The sequence below is a fragment of the Ascidiella aspersa genome, chromosome 7 (genome assembly GCF_963924565.1).
Source record: "Ascidiella aspersa chromosome 7, kaAscAspe10.2, whole genome shotgun sequence".
In the NCBI taxonomy this organism is placed as follows: domain Eukaryota; kingdom Metazoa; phylum Chordata; class Ascidiacea; order Phlebobranchia; family Ascidiidae; genus Ascidiella; species Ascidiella aspersa.
In genome coordinates, this window is record NC_139453.1 from 24940016 (window position 1) to 24956601 (window position 16586).

General features: G+C 37.3%; 1 protein-coding gene across 1 annotated transcript in view; it reads left to right on the forward strand.

Annotated features, from left to right (window-relative positions):
- LOC146138620 (1-phosphatidylinositol 3-phosphate 5-kinase-like) overlaps positions 1–16174 on the forward strand; it is a 48087-nt gene extending 31913 nt beyond the window's left edge. Inside the window, exons 29-46 of the mRNA XM_083394619.1 lie at positions 823–935; positions 1946–2108; positions 2966–3170; positions 4070–4305; positions 5360–5426; positions 5715–5855; positions 6758–6908; positions 7480–7574; positions 8043–8097; positions 8541–8597; positions 9071–9186; positions 9761–10001; positions 10687–10826; positions 11127–11333; positions 11818–11946; positions 12760–12978; positions 14056–14176; positions 15330–16174. Coding sequence (XP_083250745.1) covers positions 823–935; positions 1946–2108; positions 2966–3170; positions 4070–4305; positions 5360–5426; positions 5715–5855; positions 6758–6908; positions 7480–7574; positions 8043–8097; positions 8541–8597; positions 9071–9186; positions 9761–10001; positions 10687–10826; positions 11127–11333; positions 11818–11946; positions 12760–12978; positions 14056–14176; positions 15330–15541 — 2668 coding nt within the window. The 3' untranslated portion in view covers positions 15542–16174. The remainder of the gene's footprint in view (positions 1–822; positions 936–1945; positions 2109–2965; positions 3171–4069; positions 4306–5359; positions 5427–5714; positions 5856–6757; positions 6909–7479; positions 7575–8042; positions 8098–8540; positions 8598–9070; positions 9187–9760; positions 10002–10686; positions 10827–11126; positions 11334–11817; positions 11947–12759; positions 12979–14055; positions 14177–15329) is intronic.
- The last annotated feature ends 412 nt before the right edge of the window (positions 16175–16586 follow it).

Below are 16586 nucleotides of genomic sequence, written 5' to 3' on the forward strand. Positions count from 1 at the left end.
TTCATTTTCAACATTCTTACTTCGTCTTACTTCAACCTCCAGCCAATATGCTCCATATATATAAAATGTTTGGGTATTGACGAGGTAGGAAGTTTTACATATTTTAAACAATTAAGTGTGTTAACTCTGCTATCTGGATGAAAATTTGGTGATTTACTCTAAGGCCGTGTTTCTTAACCTGTTTTCGCGGCGACCCAAATATTAAGCGTAAGTATACCAGCTAAATGCTTTGCCGATCCATTTCTTTCGCTAAATTTCTTGTAATTGAACTAAATTTGAGACATTAGCTTAAATTGGTTTGAAATTCTTTTTTTAATTAATATTATTTGTATTGCTTTTCCTAATTTTCAATAATTTTAGAGAAGTCTTGCTCAGAACCATCCCATTAAATATAACCATGTCAACTATACTGCAGTCGGCGACCTAACCAGATCAAACAGCGACCCAATTTTGGCTCGCGACCCATAGGTTGAGAAGCACTGCCCTATGATAAAGGCATCTCTAATAATTTGCTTTTTAACATATTGCGGCATATTTTGTTGGGTTACACTGAATTTCTAACTTTGTGTTTTATCTCATATCATATGAGACAGTTCAACAATTTATTTCCGTTAAAGCCAGGTTCCTGAAAGTTACACAACTGGTAATATTCTAAAATGAGATATCATGCTATATTAGGTTATCGGTAATGGGGATGCTTTCTTAACCAGAATTAAACGAAAGTGTCAAAATTTAATTTTTTAGCCACATTTTGCCTGATGCTTGATTAGTCGACTGTATTTTTCGTTTGCTAAGCTGACAGATTGATACTTATCTTTTCAGCTTTGTTCACGGCACAACTTGCATGAACATTATCCTAAAGGAGCTGGCCAAGCCCGTTGCCGTGCCGACCATTTTGTCCTGGTGCTGGGACCCACTCGCCCAGCAGCCGACAGGTAATGCTTGCAAAAATGGTTAGAAACAACAACTTGTTCGATAATATCGGATAGGAGCCTACACCCGATGCCAAGTGGTAGTATCAGTACTTGTCTAATACTAGGGTGGTCGGTGCCGATTCGATGCCAAATTAGTTAGGAATTTAGGTAATAATTTGCCAACCAATGCCTCGATTCAAACTGGAAGGGTGAATTATCGAAATTATAGTATGTAACTAAACTCCCTAACCCTAAAGCAAATTTTGACCTAATAACCTGAAAAAAAAGCCTTAGAAGGTTTCAATTTCACCTATTTTACTTGTTGGAGCATAGCAATGACCATTAGGTATCGGATCGTGTCGCGATACTTTTTGTACAAAATATCGGTTATCGGTATCGGAATAAAATATCAAGTATCGGACATCCCGAGAATAAAATAAACTCGACCCGCTACAGGCAACTTGCCACTTTGCTCATGCTTCTCTGTGTCGCGTCCACTTTCTTGTGTTTCAAGCATGTTAGTGTTATTAACCATTTTCGTCGTAGTACAATTTTTGATATTTGTCAGAAACTTTTATATTTAACAATAGTTTGTAAAGACTTTTGCGATAAAACGTTCACACAACACTCCAGTGGAGTTATATCCTAACAGTGTGTGTTTTTAAAACCAGCAGAGACGATTTAATCAACGTCGCATTTACTGGTCTTTTTGTGTAATGTAACACAAATTTAAGGTTTTTACCTAAATAACACCGCGCCTGTTTTTGATTACATGGCTGCGAATAAAATGAGAAATACCATGAAAAATTCAAGAATATCATTTTATTAATTTATTCTTTATATTTTGACAACCTTGTGGATAAGTTTTGTAATGCAAACATTTAGGCAAGAACTTGATTTTTATTCGACACTTTGTGAACCCTGTAGCTGTCAGACCAATTTCGATATCACAGAATAAAAGTAGCCTTATAAATATATACAACACACCGGTATGACAAAGCCTAAACTCTCTCTACAAACTAACTCGACAGATCTGAAGCCTCTCTCGACCGACGCCTGGTCTATGTCATTCGCCAAGTTCCTCGAGTTACGCCTCCAGACTTTCACTTCTTCCTCCGTCCACCAGCAACCTCCAGAAGCGGATGAGGATCATATCATTCCTCCGTTCCGCTCATTCCAATACTTCATCCTCAGGTTTGCTCATTTTTTCCTAATTAACGTCTTGTAGTGTTAATGTATAATCGAATGGTTCTCAAAGTTTTTTAATATTCCTCCCTGACAAGGCCAAACTGTGTCATGTCCTCTCAAATTCCCCCTCTCTGGTTTGCTTAAATTGTCCCAATTAACTTAATACATCTTCTTACGTCGCAACAACCCATATCTTCCTAGTATCAAATTCCGTAATTTTAGTTATAAAATTGTGCACAACGAAATTTGCTTAATTGCTATTTGTACAACCAGGAAACATCTGTCAAAAAAAATTATTTTTGTAAAATTTTTCTTCCGAAAAATTCAACTCTTTGTAAATTTATAAACTAAGATTTCAAATCATGCCATCATGGACCCCCAGAAAACTGTACTTCCTCTGTTGCGTTGAGGACAAAATCCTTGTCTTCTGCCCACTTAACTTTAAACAGACCAAACTAACAGGTAGGGATGATCGGGTGTTGTCGGAGCGATCTGGCATCGGCCGTTCTGGTGTCGACGTTTGGACAGACTAGTTTGACCGCTGTTTTGGGACCGGATTGATTGTGCTTGTTTGGGGTTAGTGGTGGCAATAGTAGGGGCTAGGAATAAAGTTATTAGGGGAGTTATTGATGTACTTAGAGGTAGGGTTTGGGGTCAGGTAAAATGTTGTATAGGCCTGATTACGGCCATTTAGGTTTTATTCCAACACTTTAGGACTTATTCCGATTTAGACGGTTCTACCACTATTAGGTGTTAGTCCTATTTTGGCCTTATTCCGAAGTGTTTGTATGTTCCGACGTTGATGTTGTTCTTATTTCGGTCTTATGGCTGGAGCCAAATTCGTGCGTTCGTCATCTTTACAGGGATATCGTGGCTGCTTTCAAGTGCTTCGAAATTGTCTTGTTCGAGGTCGCCCTTCCTCCGCCCACCCTAACCTTTGACCCCGACACTGATTGGCGCAAGCCGCTGCCCGGCTGCGACGAGGCCACCGAAGATGACGTCATCTCGCACACGGTTGTGACGTCACAGTATCGGAGATTCGTCGACGAGATGAACGTGCTGTCCAAGGTTCGCCATTTGTAGCGTGAGGCTGTTATTTTGTCGTTTAGAGCAGTGCTGTTTAAACTTTTTTATTTTTGTTCACCCCTAGCATATATTTCCAGATTTTATTCACCCTTGTCTCGTGATTGATAAACATATCTCGTCTATATATAACAGCACAAAATGACTTAGGTTGTTTCGCAAGCTATCTTCCATTTCTGACGGTTCAGCCCTTTTGGTTGGTTCACCCCTGCAAAAATTTTATTCACCCTGGGGTGAACCATTCACCTGATTAAGAAGCACTGGTTTGGAGCATTTAAATGTTTTTTAACTTTGTTTTAACAGATGTTTATTTTTAATCGCATTTTAAGCAGTTATATCTGCCGTGTTAAAAATACAATAAACTTTTAGTAATCTTTAATATTAAAAAGTAGGTTAAATAAAGTTTATATATTTCCGTTTGCTATTTAAAGTATATAGCTTTTATCGTTTTTTTGTTTTTTTGTTTTTTATACAAATCAGATATAGCATATGTATTAATCTCAATGATTAAGAAGCACCGGGATACCATAATTCTCATGAAATCACACTACTTATTAAGTCAAGCAACTCCTTTTGATTTAAACAAACTCTTGTTGTAAACTATTGTGTGTTATAACTTCATTTTTTTTAAAAGATTTAAAAACAGATGCATTTAATAGCAGCCAGATTTTAGATGATTTTCCCAAAGTTAATATTTTGTATTATAATTAAAATTGTAAAATGTTAATATGTCTCGTTAAACTTCTAATCTAATTTAAAAAAGATGTAAAATTAAGTTGTCCAAGTCTTCTCGATCCCTACGAATGTTCCATATTGGCCGGTGCGCAAAATACAAGTCTTAAAATTTACAAACTCTTCATATTCACGCGTTTTATCTCGCACAGATCAGTTACGAGGCGATGGACTCGATCCACGACCTGATCGCCCGGTCACGCCTCAACAACCCCTTCGATCAGCTGATCGGCGCCGACCAATCAGAGGCCGACCTGGACGTGACGGCGTTGCGTCAGATGCGTGAGAGCTACTTCGACGACTTGGCGCTTATCTACCAGGAGGAGAAATGCGCACTTCGGGATAGCGTGGATCGACTGCACCTCGAGATACAGTCGCTAAGGACCAGGTATAGCTCGTATTTGAAAACAGTATGAAAATAATTGTTTTCTTCTCAGTGTTGTAAGCAAAGTATATACAAATTAATGAAGTCCAATTTAGGTTGTGAACGATTAACAAAGCCAAATAAGTGGAGTAAATTGACATTTATTGAAGACCTTTTTGATACACAATTGAATCATGATCAGTTAGTTGAAACGTCATCAACAAAATGATTTCGATTTGCCCGACTTATTTTGCTTTGGTATTCCGTTACAGCAATGTTTCTCAAGCCTGTTTTAATCCGTAAAACACCAAGTTTTCAAGTTTATTGGTTATTAAGATTGGTTGTTTGACTATTTAGCAGTGTTTTACTATCAATTTTCGCGGCGTCCCAAGTACTAAGCTTACGTGTAACCTATCTAGCGACCCAAATATGTTAACTGAACTTTTGGTAAGTGAACACTGAACAGGCATAACGATAAATTAAATTTAATTTAAACAATATCATCCTTGTCTTCATATTTGTTTTACAGAAAGAAATCTTGCTCAAAACCAATTGTAATAAATCTAACCATTTAAACTAGTGCTTTCAAAGACCCAGCCAAATCAAACTGCGGCCCACTTATGGGTTGAGAGACACAGCTTTACAGGCTACAATACAGATCCTTGCATAGTGTATACGTTATTTGCAAGTAAACTTGAAAATTCAACCAATAGAAGGTCCCAGCCTAAGTTTACTCCAGTTTCTTGACAAAACAAATCACATCCCAGAGCAAGTCTATTTAATTTTTATTTGCATTTATAAGTGAACGATAAACTATATCAAACATTAAATTTACTCGTTCAATGCATTTTACGCATACTAACCATACAAATCATATTACAAGCGAATATGTATTGTATATACAAAATTAAGGTATTTTATGTTTTAGAAATATTTTTTTGCAATAATACTAGTCCAGTCCGTCATTGACTCTGTTAATACAACACTAAAAAAAAATAAAAAATGTTTTGTCAAACACATGCGAAAGCGCCACTATAAAAATTAACGTATTCAAAGCATGTTGACTTTGTTTTTGTAGCCGACTGCAAAGCGTCTCTGATGAATTAACGGAGAGCAACTTTATGGGAGACGACGACGATGATACGGTAAAAACTATAATTTGGCCTGTCGAAAGTCAACAGTTACTAAAAAAAACTTTTTAAAACTGCCAAAAATATATTTTTTTCGTTAACTTTGATGTAATATATTTATCTCATAGCTTTTAAATTTAAAAAATTTCTTGCTTTTTTTATTAATTTCTTGCTAAAAATTATTTAAATGTCATCGACCAAAAAAATGGTGTAGTTCAACTTATAATACAAAGGTGTCAATTAAACGACAACTCCACCCAACAATAAAAAATTAAAAATCAAATCGAATCGATAATTCGGCAGGAGTGTAACGGCGAGCGTGATGACGTTGAAATCAGTAGTACGAGTCGAAACGAGTTGTTACGCGGTCTACTCGAGTTGGCGTGTCGCATCTGCAACCTGGTCCAGGTCTGGAACTCGCGAATTACAAGCGTTTCTGATCAGGTGAGTTTGCTGGACGATTAAATGAGTAGAACCGCTAGCTGTTACGAGCATTTGTCTGTTAAGACTTTACTTGCACGAGTTGACCTTTTGCAATATTTATCAGTTTTTGAAACGCCGACTTTTCACTAAGAGGTTTATATACAGAGCAAACTATGGTTTTAATGAACATGATTACGTTAGGCTGGGTTAGCAAGGTCCTGAACAAAAAGGGCATTGAATCTTAAAATCGTAAACGTACGTAGAAACATGTATTTCACATAGCTTTTTTTTGTTATTGTGCATTTTTATTGTGTATACAATAATATGTTATTCTGGTTTATTGGCACGTCTTGTTTAATAAGCTATTTTCGCACGTGGACAGGAAGCAAGTGTTGCTGTTCAAATGATCTGCTGACACTCTACTCTCCTTCAAAAAATGGATTAAAAAATTCTACAATACAATACAAACACTTTAGTTTTGGCTCAATCTCAAATATAATAGGCCGGGACCTATACTGTTTTACGGGTAATCAACTTCGCTTGTTTACATTTTACCAAATTCAACGCTTTTTAATCTTTTGCACGGATTGCTGTAGTGTTTTTGCTTTGTAAATAACTAGTTATTTGAAAGAAACGTATATACATTGCACATATTGAAAACCATTACAAAAACTATTGGTGCATTTCGACCTTAAACGGAATAACACTTTCATAAATATGTGACGTATGTATATTATTGTGGTCTGTGACTTCTGAAATAATGGTAACCAAAGATATAATGACTTGCATATTGGCAGCTAATGTATCCTTCCTAACTGTTGTAGACCAATATGTTTCATTCGAAACTTCCCGTGCATTATTTGGCATTGTATTAATTTTCGTCCACTGTCAAAATAACAAAGCTGTGATCATAATTTCTCCAGGATCGCGCGTCGAGGCGCGGCAGCAAAGCCAGCAACCTTTATTACGTCAACCAATCGCGCAAGGTCGGTCTGCTGGCTAAGACAAAAGATGGCGTCGAAATCAAGAAGCCGCTGTCGACACTCGAGACGCTACAGGAGCACAGTAACGAAGGTATAGGCAAGAGAAACCGGGATTAAAGAAAAACAGAAAAAAACACAAAAAAAACGGGATTGGTCGCAATAGTTCTTGATACCCGAATAGTCAAAGGTTGTGAGTTAGGATATCACCAATGCCATGCTTGCATTTGAATCCTTTAAGTTCAGTGAAAATCTTCATAGGGCTGCGAATTGGCACCGTTTTGTAAAACAATATTTAGGTTTATCACCTCTTAACTATTCCTGAAGCTATGATTAGCCATTGATGTAAGTTAACCTGATAAGGCCACACGTCGTCTGTAGGCAATTGTACACAGCTCATTTATGAAAAGTTAAATTTAGGATGTGTTTGTGCGTAAAGAAAGAGATTGAAATAAAATAATTACTCCACAATAAATGGCTGTGTTTGCACCACGGTAACAGCAAAAATTATTAATGCCCTCTGAATTTAAACGGTATCGACATTTTTTTTAGTCGACTGCAGACTAAAAATTCCGAAAAAAATAGCTTCATGACATCACATTGCTTTTATGTATTTTAAGTTCGTTTTATGAAAACTATTTAGCAACATTAACTTGTTTTTCCAGGCGAAGACTTGGAACCGAGCGATCCATCCCCTAAAAAGGAAAACAATTTGGCGGATGAGAGCAAAGAAGCGACGCGAACACTGGATGCGCCCGCGGTTGGTTCACTAAAATAAGTTTATTATTTTCCTTGAACTGATCTTTGTGACACTACAGCTGCAAAGCTAAGCAACTTGTCATCGAAAATGCTTTACCTTTGATCATTAAGTCATTGTCACAATTTTTTGAGGTAGTGAACTCAACAATTCGAAAAACAAATAATTTAGTGACTACTGAAACAGTAGATGCTGCGGTGTGTTTCGCCGAATTTAGTTTAACTTTTCCTAAACTGATCATTGTGACCCTAGCTGCAACCCTAAGCAACTTATTATGTTGAAACACGTTTTAGCACCGATCATCAGTCATAGTCACGTTTTTTGTGAGGTTGTCGAAAACTTAAAAAAAAATAGCACTCAATTTCCCATGGAATTTATTTTGATGTATTTTTTTACGTTAAGTGTTAAAAGAATCACTTCTAATTTAGCACGACTGTATGCCAAGTTCAATAGGACTTCTATATGTTTCAGATCGAAACTATTAAAGCAAGCCAGACGACGTTGGATGGGAATTCCCCTTCCCACTGTAAGTCTTTTGAAAACCACACAGTTTAATTTAAAGTGGCAATAATCAGCACCCCACCTTTGCAATGCTAAAAGCAGGAACTAACCACAAAGCATTTAGCTTGTTGTGCAATTTTAAATAATTTATTAGTAATTATATAGGCTTTACTAAATTCCTTGCTAGGCTTTTACCTTTCAAGAATATTTTCCAGCTTTTATTGTTGTGGTTTGAAAGTGTTGTTGTACAATTTTAAGATCAGCGCCACTTTTGGGTAGTGTTGTCGACATGTTACCGGACCAGAAGAACTTAATAAAAAAACAAGAACAGAGCTCTCCATAATTACTTTGTTTTAATTTTGTTATGTATATTACGTCTAATGTATTTACGCAACGTAAACAATTTTGCGCCCTCTCGTAATTTACTCAATTTTTAAAACTAGAATGTGTTTATTTTTACTTGTACAGACAAACCTGAAACGAAGCAATCCGGAGTGAAGCGATTATCCAGAACTGCCTCATCAAGTAAGTGGAAATGTATTTAGCGATGTTAAAGTAGGCTACCAAAGGACGAAATTAATGCACGTTACAGTTATCTTATTTTTGAATGTTGTTTACACATACTTTGGTTCAAACTGTCAAAAAATATTATTTTAAGGTTATTGATTGGTGAAATATGTTGCCTTTTGCACATGGCTAGCTGAAAAATAAATAATAATACTTGAACAGTACTTAGAATTAAAATTACCAGAGGAGCTGTTTTTGATTTATATTTTACCAGTACTTCTTATATATTTATTAATTGGTGTAAAACTGGGAAAAAAATGATAACAAAAGTTTACCTTAACTGTGAAATAACAAGTTTTACCTTATTATTTTTTTAATTTTGTTTCTAAAAGCCTAAAACTGTCAGGAACGACCAAGTTTATTTAATCTTTGTGTATCCATATGTTCATACATTGATTAAATACACCTTATAATACGTAAGTTTTTCGCAGTGAGCATGTTCCTGGTGAACCATCTTCTAACCAGCAGCAACCAGGCCCAGATCCCTCCCCCGTTTCCCCTATCTGACCACTACCTGCTCACCAACTGCGTCAGTTCGCAAGTCGTGGTGAGTCCTTACGTCGTTCGGTTTGCATTAGTGGTTAAACAACACGAATGGTGGAACACTGCTGCTTGTATAGTAGGCATATCGTCGCTTTGTCTCCTTTGACCAACATGATCCCGTCCGATTTAAAAAAAAATGGGTCCCTCACGCCCTCAACCCATTTGACTCAACTTTTTAAAACTCGTGCTTAATATTCCTTTATATGCCATTCCACCTTTACAATTTACAGTTTTGCGGTCATATGATTTTCGAAAGTTGGTACAAATGCGCAAGTCGGACTCGGGGCACTGGTAGTTACGCTTTTACGCACTCTCACTCGAGACCTGAGTCCCGGATCCGGCTTCAGCGAAATTAACTGACTTATGGTTAGCGCATTTTTATCTCCTTTTGGTCCGTTATTTTTCGCTGTGGTGGTTACATTCCCTGATGAAGTCATACTGAATAGGTGCACGAAACGTCGGATAAAACAAATATGTACCGGAAGAACTAAGTTTCAGTAATAACCGACTCCGTCGAGTCTCGAGTCCAACTTCGTAGCCTTGTTTTTAAGCTATATAATGTGTTTTTCTTTACTCAGGTCCGCGACTCTGAACCGAGCTCGATAATCGCTTACACGCTCCGCACGCCCGAGTACAAGCTTCATGCCGTCGGTGAAGAGGACCTGGGTTCGAATCCCACTCTCAGCAACGGATCCTCCACTCTTATACCGGAGCGTTCGAGCGACTCCGGTGAAAAGGGGTCGGAGTTCGCTGACCCCAAGGACCCCTACCACGTCGAGTTTAAGGGCACTGCGCAAACAAGGGACTCGATTTCTGGAGGTGGGTGGCCCTTTTTAGCTTAAAGGCCTAAGTAAAGCGTAATTTACATTTAAATTCTATTGTGGTGAGCGTTTCACGCTTTGCTAAACTCAAGCCCCGTGCAGCTTGCAAAAAGTTACGTTTTGAAGCGATTTTCACGCTCGACTGCGATGCGTGAAAGTGATTTTGCCTTGTACAAACGCAGTTTCACGCCCAGCTCATCTTGGCGCAGCTTTAGTCTAAACGGGCCTTAACGCACTGTGACCTTTTTGAACCACGGAACACTTAGGCATGAAAATATTTCTCCAGGACACTAAAAAAAATATCTTCGGTTTAAAATAAACAAACCATAACAACAGTTCAAAGTTATTTTCAGTTTTTGTAAGTGCTATATCTGGGCCTCTTTCAAAGAGCACGAAATTCATGTGAAGACTGTAACTGTAATGAACTTAGGCAGCAACCGACCCACGCAATTACATGCCCGGTATTACACAATAAGTAAAGAAAACCACGATGAAACATTTAAACTGACAATGGCTTTTATTAAAAAAATTCTTACGTCCATTAAGTTACACAGTGATTCTCGACCTGTTTTCCATGGAAATCAGTCAAACTAATAAACTTTTTGCCGAACGCCTGACGATCTTTCACGGAACACCGGTTCACCGCTGTTCCGAATTAAATTTTAATGTATATATCTATCTAGGTCCAATCCCAAACCAACCCAGGCCTTCTTCTCCCAACCTGAACCCGAATCCCCACTACGAGGCTCAGTTCGGTGACACAACCACCAAGTTCTACTGCAAGGTTTACTTCACGCTTGGATTCAAGAAGCTCAGGTCGCAGGTGAGACCATTATGTATTTTTCTCGACTGGAGTTCTACAAATAAGGACATTACAAACTTTAAAGCGTGAAAGGAAAGGAAAATCAGTAATATGCGGTAATATCAATTCGAAGCCAACATTTTGATATATAATATTTGGAGATTTTCTTGTTAAACTCAAATTATTGACGTTGCGATCATTGACTAAACTTAAATCCGGAACATTTCGTCTAGGGCTATAAACCTAACACTGCCTTCAATTATTTAAGTTTAAAACTACACTTGTATTCGTTCAAATATTTAGTTTTTTGTTACGTCACAGATCCTAACTTGCTCTGAGGATGATTACGTCACGTCGTTGTCGCGCTGTGTCCGCTGGGTGGCGCGCGGGGGCAAGTCGGGCTCGGCTTTTCACAAAACGCTGGACGATCGACTCGTTCTCAAGCAGATGTCCAGGTTCGATCTGCACTCTTTTCTCGAACTCGCACCCAGCTATTTGGAGTACATCTCCAACTCGCTCGAAACAAACGTGAGTATGACGGCAGTAAAAGGCTGCGGTCTCGCATTCATGAATGGTTTTTGATAAACAATGAGCATTATATGAGTCTAAGTCAGTGCTGCTTATTCTGTTCACCACAAATATATGTTTTTGTGGACACAAAACTAGAATTGTGGGGAAAAGCTTATATTTGGGTTTTGGGTACACCGAAATTGAATAGCCTCGTGTATGTTGCTTTACTTTCTCTAATAGTGGGCTGCAGAACCAGAGCGGCATTGTCGTAACACAATGAGTAGTTTTTTTAATTTGTTGGCGCCTAACGTCGTTTTGGTAATATACCGATATAGTTTGCAGACCTGATAAGTTTGTTTCAATTTTGGCCTACGACCATACAATTATTTTAGGTGAAAAAACTGATAAATGAAAACTATCCACACAGGGTAACGATTTACTGGAGTTAACGGCAACGCGTTAGATTTTATCTCAAAGGTTAAATTAGTGAGATTTTTTCCAGTCACCCACTGCGCTATCGAAGATCTTGGGCGTGTACCGGGTGTCGTTCAGCAACACTGCCACCAACCAGTCGTTTAAACAGGACATTCTGGTCATGGAGAACCTCTTCTACAGGCGCAACATACTTCAGGTGCCAATTTTGAGTTCAACAGATTATCCTGGCGGCGTATGTGCTAAACATCTCGAGAATTTTTTTTTTTTAATTAAATTTTTAACTTTATTGGAAAACACCAATGACAAAATTATGCTTTGCTGAGAAGAATTTACAGCCATTTGTAGATTGTTGTTCCAACGTATTTACTCATCTATTGTATATTTCACTGTATCTTAAAAAACATTATTATAGAATACTAATGCAAAGTTAAATGCACTTAGTGACATAAATTTAAAAAAAATATGTTTCCTACCCAACTGGAATCTCCAGCCATATTTGTGTTAAACTTTCTTAAATGCTTTTTTTATTATAATACATCCCAGTGTAAAATCAAATACTATTAGATTTCATACGTAGAGCTAAATGATTATCCTCTTCTAAATTCGTCCTATTCGGCATGTGTTCATTTTGAAAGTATTGCAACTACTGCAAGGTAACCTAGGTTGTGAAAACAAGCAATTCAATTTTCATCCCAGGCACACAAATTCGCTTAAACCCCTTAACACTATTTTTTTTACATACGTTCGATCCAAAGGATTTCAACCAATCAAAATAACACAAGCTATAAAGAAACTACCAATTTAATTCCCGATTTCTCTTTTATAGTTTGTTTAATCCCAGAAAATATCAACTTATCCAAAATAGCAATTTTTTTTATAAAAACGACAAATTTTGATACCATGGCCAAATATACACGAAGGCGCCCCTCTTCAAGTAAAACAAGCGAAAATTGTTTACTGACAAACCACCATTTTCATTTTCAACCCTAGCATTCCTCCGATTCCGCAGGTGTTCGACTTGAAGGGATCGGTCCGCAACCGTCACGTGAAAACGGAGACCGGATCCCACTCGTACTCCACTTCTCCGAAAGTCCTCTCAGCATCTTCGCTATCCTCCCTGGCTCCGGACTCCGCATCAACTACGAGCAGGAGCAATCAGGTTCTGTTGGACGAGAACTTGCTCACCATCATGAGAGACAACCCACTATACGTGCACGCGCACACCAAGGTATGTAAATGAACGCCGTGTGTTTGATGCTGATTTTATTTGTTTGTTGTTATTTCATTGCGTTAAGATAGTAGATGTTTACTGTTGTTTGGTGTCGAGTAGTGCTGACAACAATTCATTTTTAAATCTCCAAGCCGAAATCAAGTTATTTTTAAAAGAACTTAAGTCCAAGTCAAGTCATAATTAGAGCAAGTCAATTTCAGGTCAAGACCTTGCCACAACAATTAAATGTTAAATTATTAATAATAAAAAAACATTGCTTAAAAACACTTTTTTTAACCCAAGACATTTATTTGAAAGATTGTCGTCAAGTAAAGTCATTTGTCTCAAAGACTTAAAAGTCAAGTCTTTAAAAATAAAGTCAAGTCTATTTAAAAACGATGACTTAAGTGCACTTAAGTCAAGTCATTGACTTAGTTCATTACAACACTGGTCGGGCAGGCAAAAGAATCAACCCACTTGGCCTGTAAGACATAGCACAAATCAAACTTTTCTTAAATAACCGAAAGTTTGCTTAATACAAATGTATGGAGGATTTATATTTTTACTCAAACCCATACTACTTTTTCGAATTTTAAACCTTTCGACGCGAGAAGCGCAAAAAAATATGCTTATATGTTTGGTTAAATTTAGCTTTTTTTACAAGAAGATGTGACACAGGCACACGATTACTAGAAGATGTGACACTGGCACACAAAAAATAAAGCCTATATTCCTTTTACTCTTGTTAATGTTTATCATGAAAGGCGAAATACATCAGCGAAAAAAAATCATAGATCAAATTGGAGGAACTTTCATTTTAGAGAGTTCCGTGCTATGAAAATTCCACTTAAATATAGCCTCCATTGGTATGTCCTGTCTCAGAAGCCGCTCTTAAAATTTTAAAGGGAAATACGATTCGCGGAATTTTTGTATTTGTGAATAGTGAAGTTAACATACAGTTAAAAATATGATACATGACCTTGTGTCCAGTTTGTAAAATAAGCCAGGGGCCGGATAATTTCACTGGCGGGCCGTAGGTTACCGACCCCTGAAGTATAAAACGACTTGTTTAAAGCAACACAAGTTAATTTCCAGATGCTGATCAGGAGCGCCCTCACTGATGACGCCCACTTTCTCTCTCAACACGGAATCATCGATTATTCCTTGCTGGTCGGGATTGACGATGAACGAAAGGAGATTGTAGTCGGAATTATAGGTCGGTTAAGGTTCAGCCTAGGGTCGCCACCAAGAGCTGGTTTGCCAAAAATCAGGCTTAAACTTGTCAGATTATTTTGTCCTATTTTTTTATGGCATGTGCCTAAAGCACCCGAGCGTTTTCTATGTAAAATTTCTGTCGATAATCTTGAAAATGAACGTTAAAGCCAAATAGTCGGAGTAAATAGGCTTCATCTTCAAAATACATTTCGCTACACACTTCTTTCATCATCAGTTATGTGACTTATGTCTGTTCAAACCTCACTAAATAAAGGGTGGAACGCAATTCAAGTTGAAAGAAATGATGTCGATTTAAACGACCTATTTGGCTTTGACATATTATCAATTTACATTACAGAACCGTGTATATGTATTGTATAGTGTATCTTTATAAGTCTTCTCGTTCGATTGATGTGCTCGGATCTCTACAGTCTACATAGTTGGTAAAGGCAACGTTCACAAGATTGTAGTGCAACAAAACGTTAACGGCAGTAACGCTAAAAGACAAAAAAATTAAACTTTTCGTATACCTAAAATATATTTTGTTTAGAGCTATTCTACGACCTTTAAGCGAATGATGTCCAATCGTTTCTGATTATCGCGCATTCCAGAAATGTTAAACGCTTTTCGAAGGCTGTTAAATCAACTTCGACTTTTAAACTATCACGCTGGGCTTCTATATCTTACAGGGGGTTATCTTAGCACAAAAAATGCGAACTTTTTGTTCTAGAGTGTTGTAAGTGCACTTAAGTCACTGCTTTGAAATGACTTGTCTTGACTTAAGTCTTTTAGAAAAATTACTTTGGTTAAAAAAAGTTTTTTCATTAAGATTTTTTTAAATTGGATAATTTATCCTAATTTTTGCACATAAAACAATTTAATTTCTATAAATTGTGTTTATGGTATATTTTACGTGATTTATTGCTCATAAGATGACAAGTTTTTCAGTTAACGTTTTATTTTTATAACAAGGACTTGACTTGAAGTTGGCTTCTTTTACTATAACGAGGACATGACTTGAGCAACCTATAACTTGGACTGGGACTTGACTTGTTATTTATTGATTTGGACTTTAATTATGTTACGAGTGACTTGACTGAGACTTAAGTCATTTAAAAATGACTTGTTTACAACACTATTGTTCTCACGTGCAGATTACATGCGCACATTCACCTGGGATAAGAAACTGGAGCACCTGGTCAAGTCGTCGATTGGGATGGGCAAGCGGGGCGCAAAGTCGATGCCCACAGTCGTATCGCCCGAAATGTACAGGAGCCGCTTTTGCGAGGCGATGGACCGCTACTTTCAAGTGGTGCCCGACCGCTGGTTCGAGATGCACGCTTACCCTGACAAGCCCTGCGACTAACTAATTGAGTTCTCCTACTAATTTGTCGATTCTACGGCTTGCTGGCGCACTTAGGTGTCGATCTTCTGGCGTGTTATCGGGCTAAGTTGCCGATACGCTTGTTTGAATCAATTTGGAAACCTCCAGAACAGGTAATTTGCGCTCTCTGGAGTTTGCAATACTCTTTTTTTTCGAATACGCTACCAGGCGTGTATGGCAGAAGGAAGGGTTTTCTAAAATTCAATATTTTTCTCGTAAACTTAAAAGAGTTGGTCATGTGTCGCCCAAACTGTTTATTTTACCTACCCCGTCTGTTTTTTTCTTTGTTGCAGTTCAGGTTAATGTTCTTATCCTAACAATATGCTTTAATTGTTTAATCTATTTCGATTTGGTCTGTGTTGTTCCTTTGATGGGAAGGTGCCTGTCCTTCAATAAGAGGTTATTTCATATTATTACCGCAGATACACTCCATTGAAATATTTTTTGCAAAAAATACAGTGTGTTCTCTTTATAGTTTTTCGATTGTTTTACGATATGTATATTGTTGCCTTGTACTTTTATGTAAACGGCAGTCGTAAGTGTTCCTTAAGGCGTCATAAAGCTTGTTTGTTGTTTATGACAAGTAAGCATGTGTTAGTCAATTTTTCAATTTCTCTTGCCGCACATTGTCAATGTTTATTGTCGTGCAATAACTGATTTCCTATTATATAATGCCAGTGGTCTGCAAACCGAATAAAGTTCGTAAATGTACAACATGCTAATGTGTGTCATTAAACTGAGTACGCAGGAACAATTTTCAACCCCAACGGCAGACAATCTATTGCTGCCAGACATTGTATCAGTTGTAAAATTGCTTTCCCGGCAAAAGTTGTTCTTTTGCACAATTTTACAATTGGCAGACAAAACATTTGAAATTGCTCAAATATGATTTTCAACTACTGTTTCATTTTTTTATTAACGTAAGTGTAAATAATAATAATTTAAGAGACATTGCAAAAAGACAATGCCTTATATCACGCCAGTGCACTTTACTCTATTTTAACTTCATAAATTGCCTTGACCATAA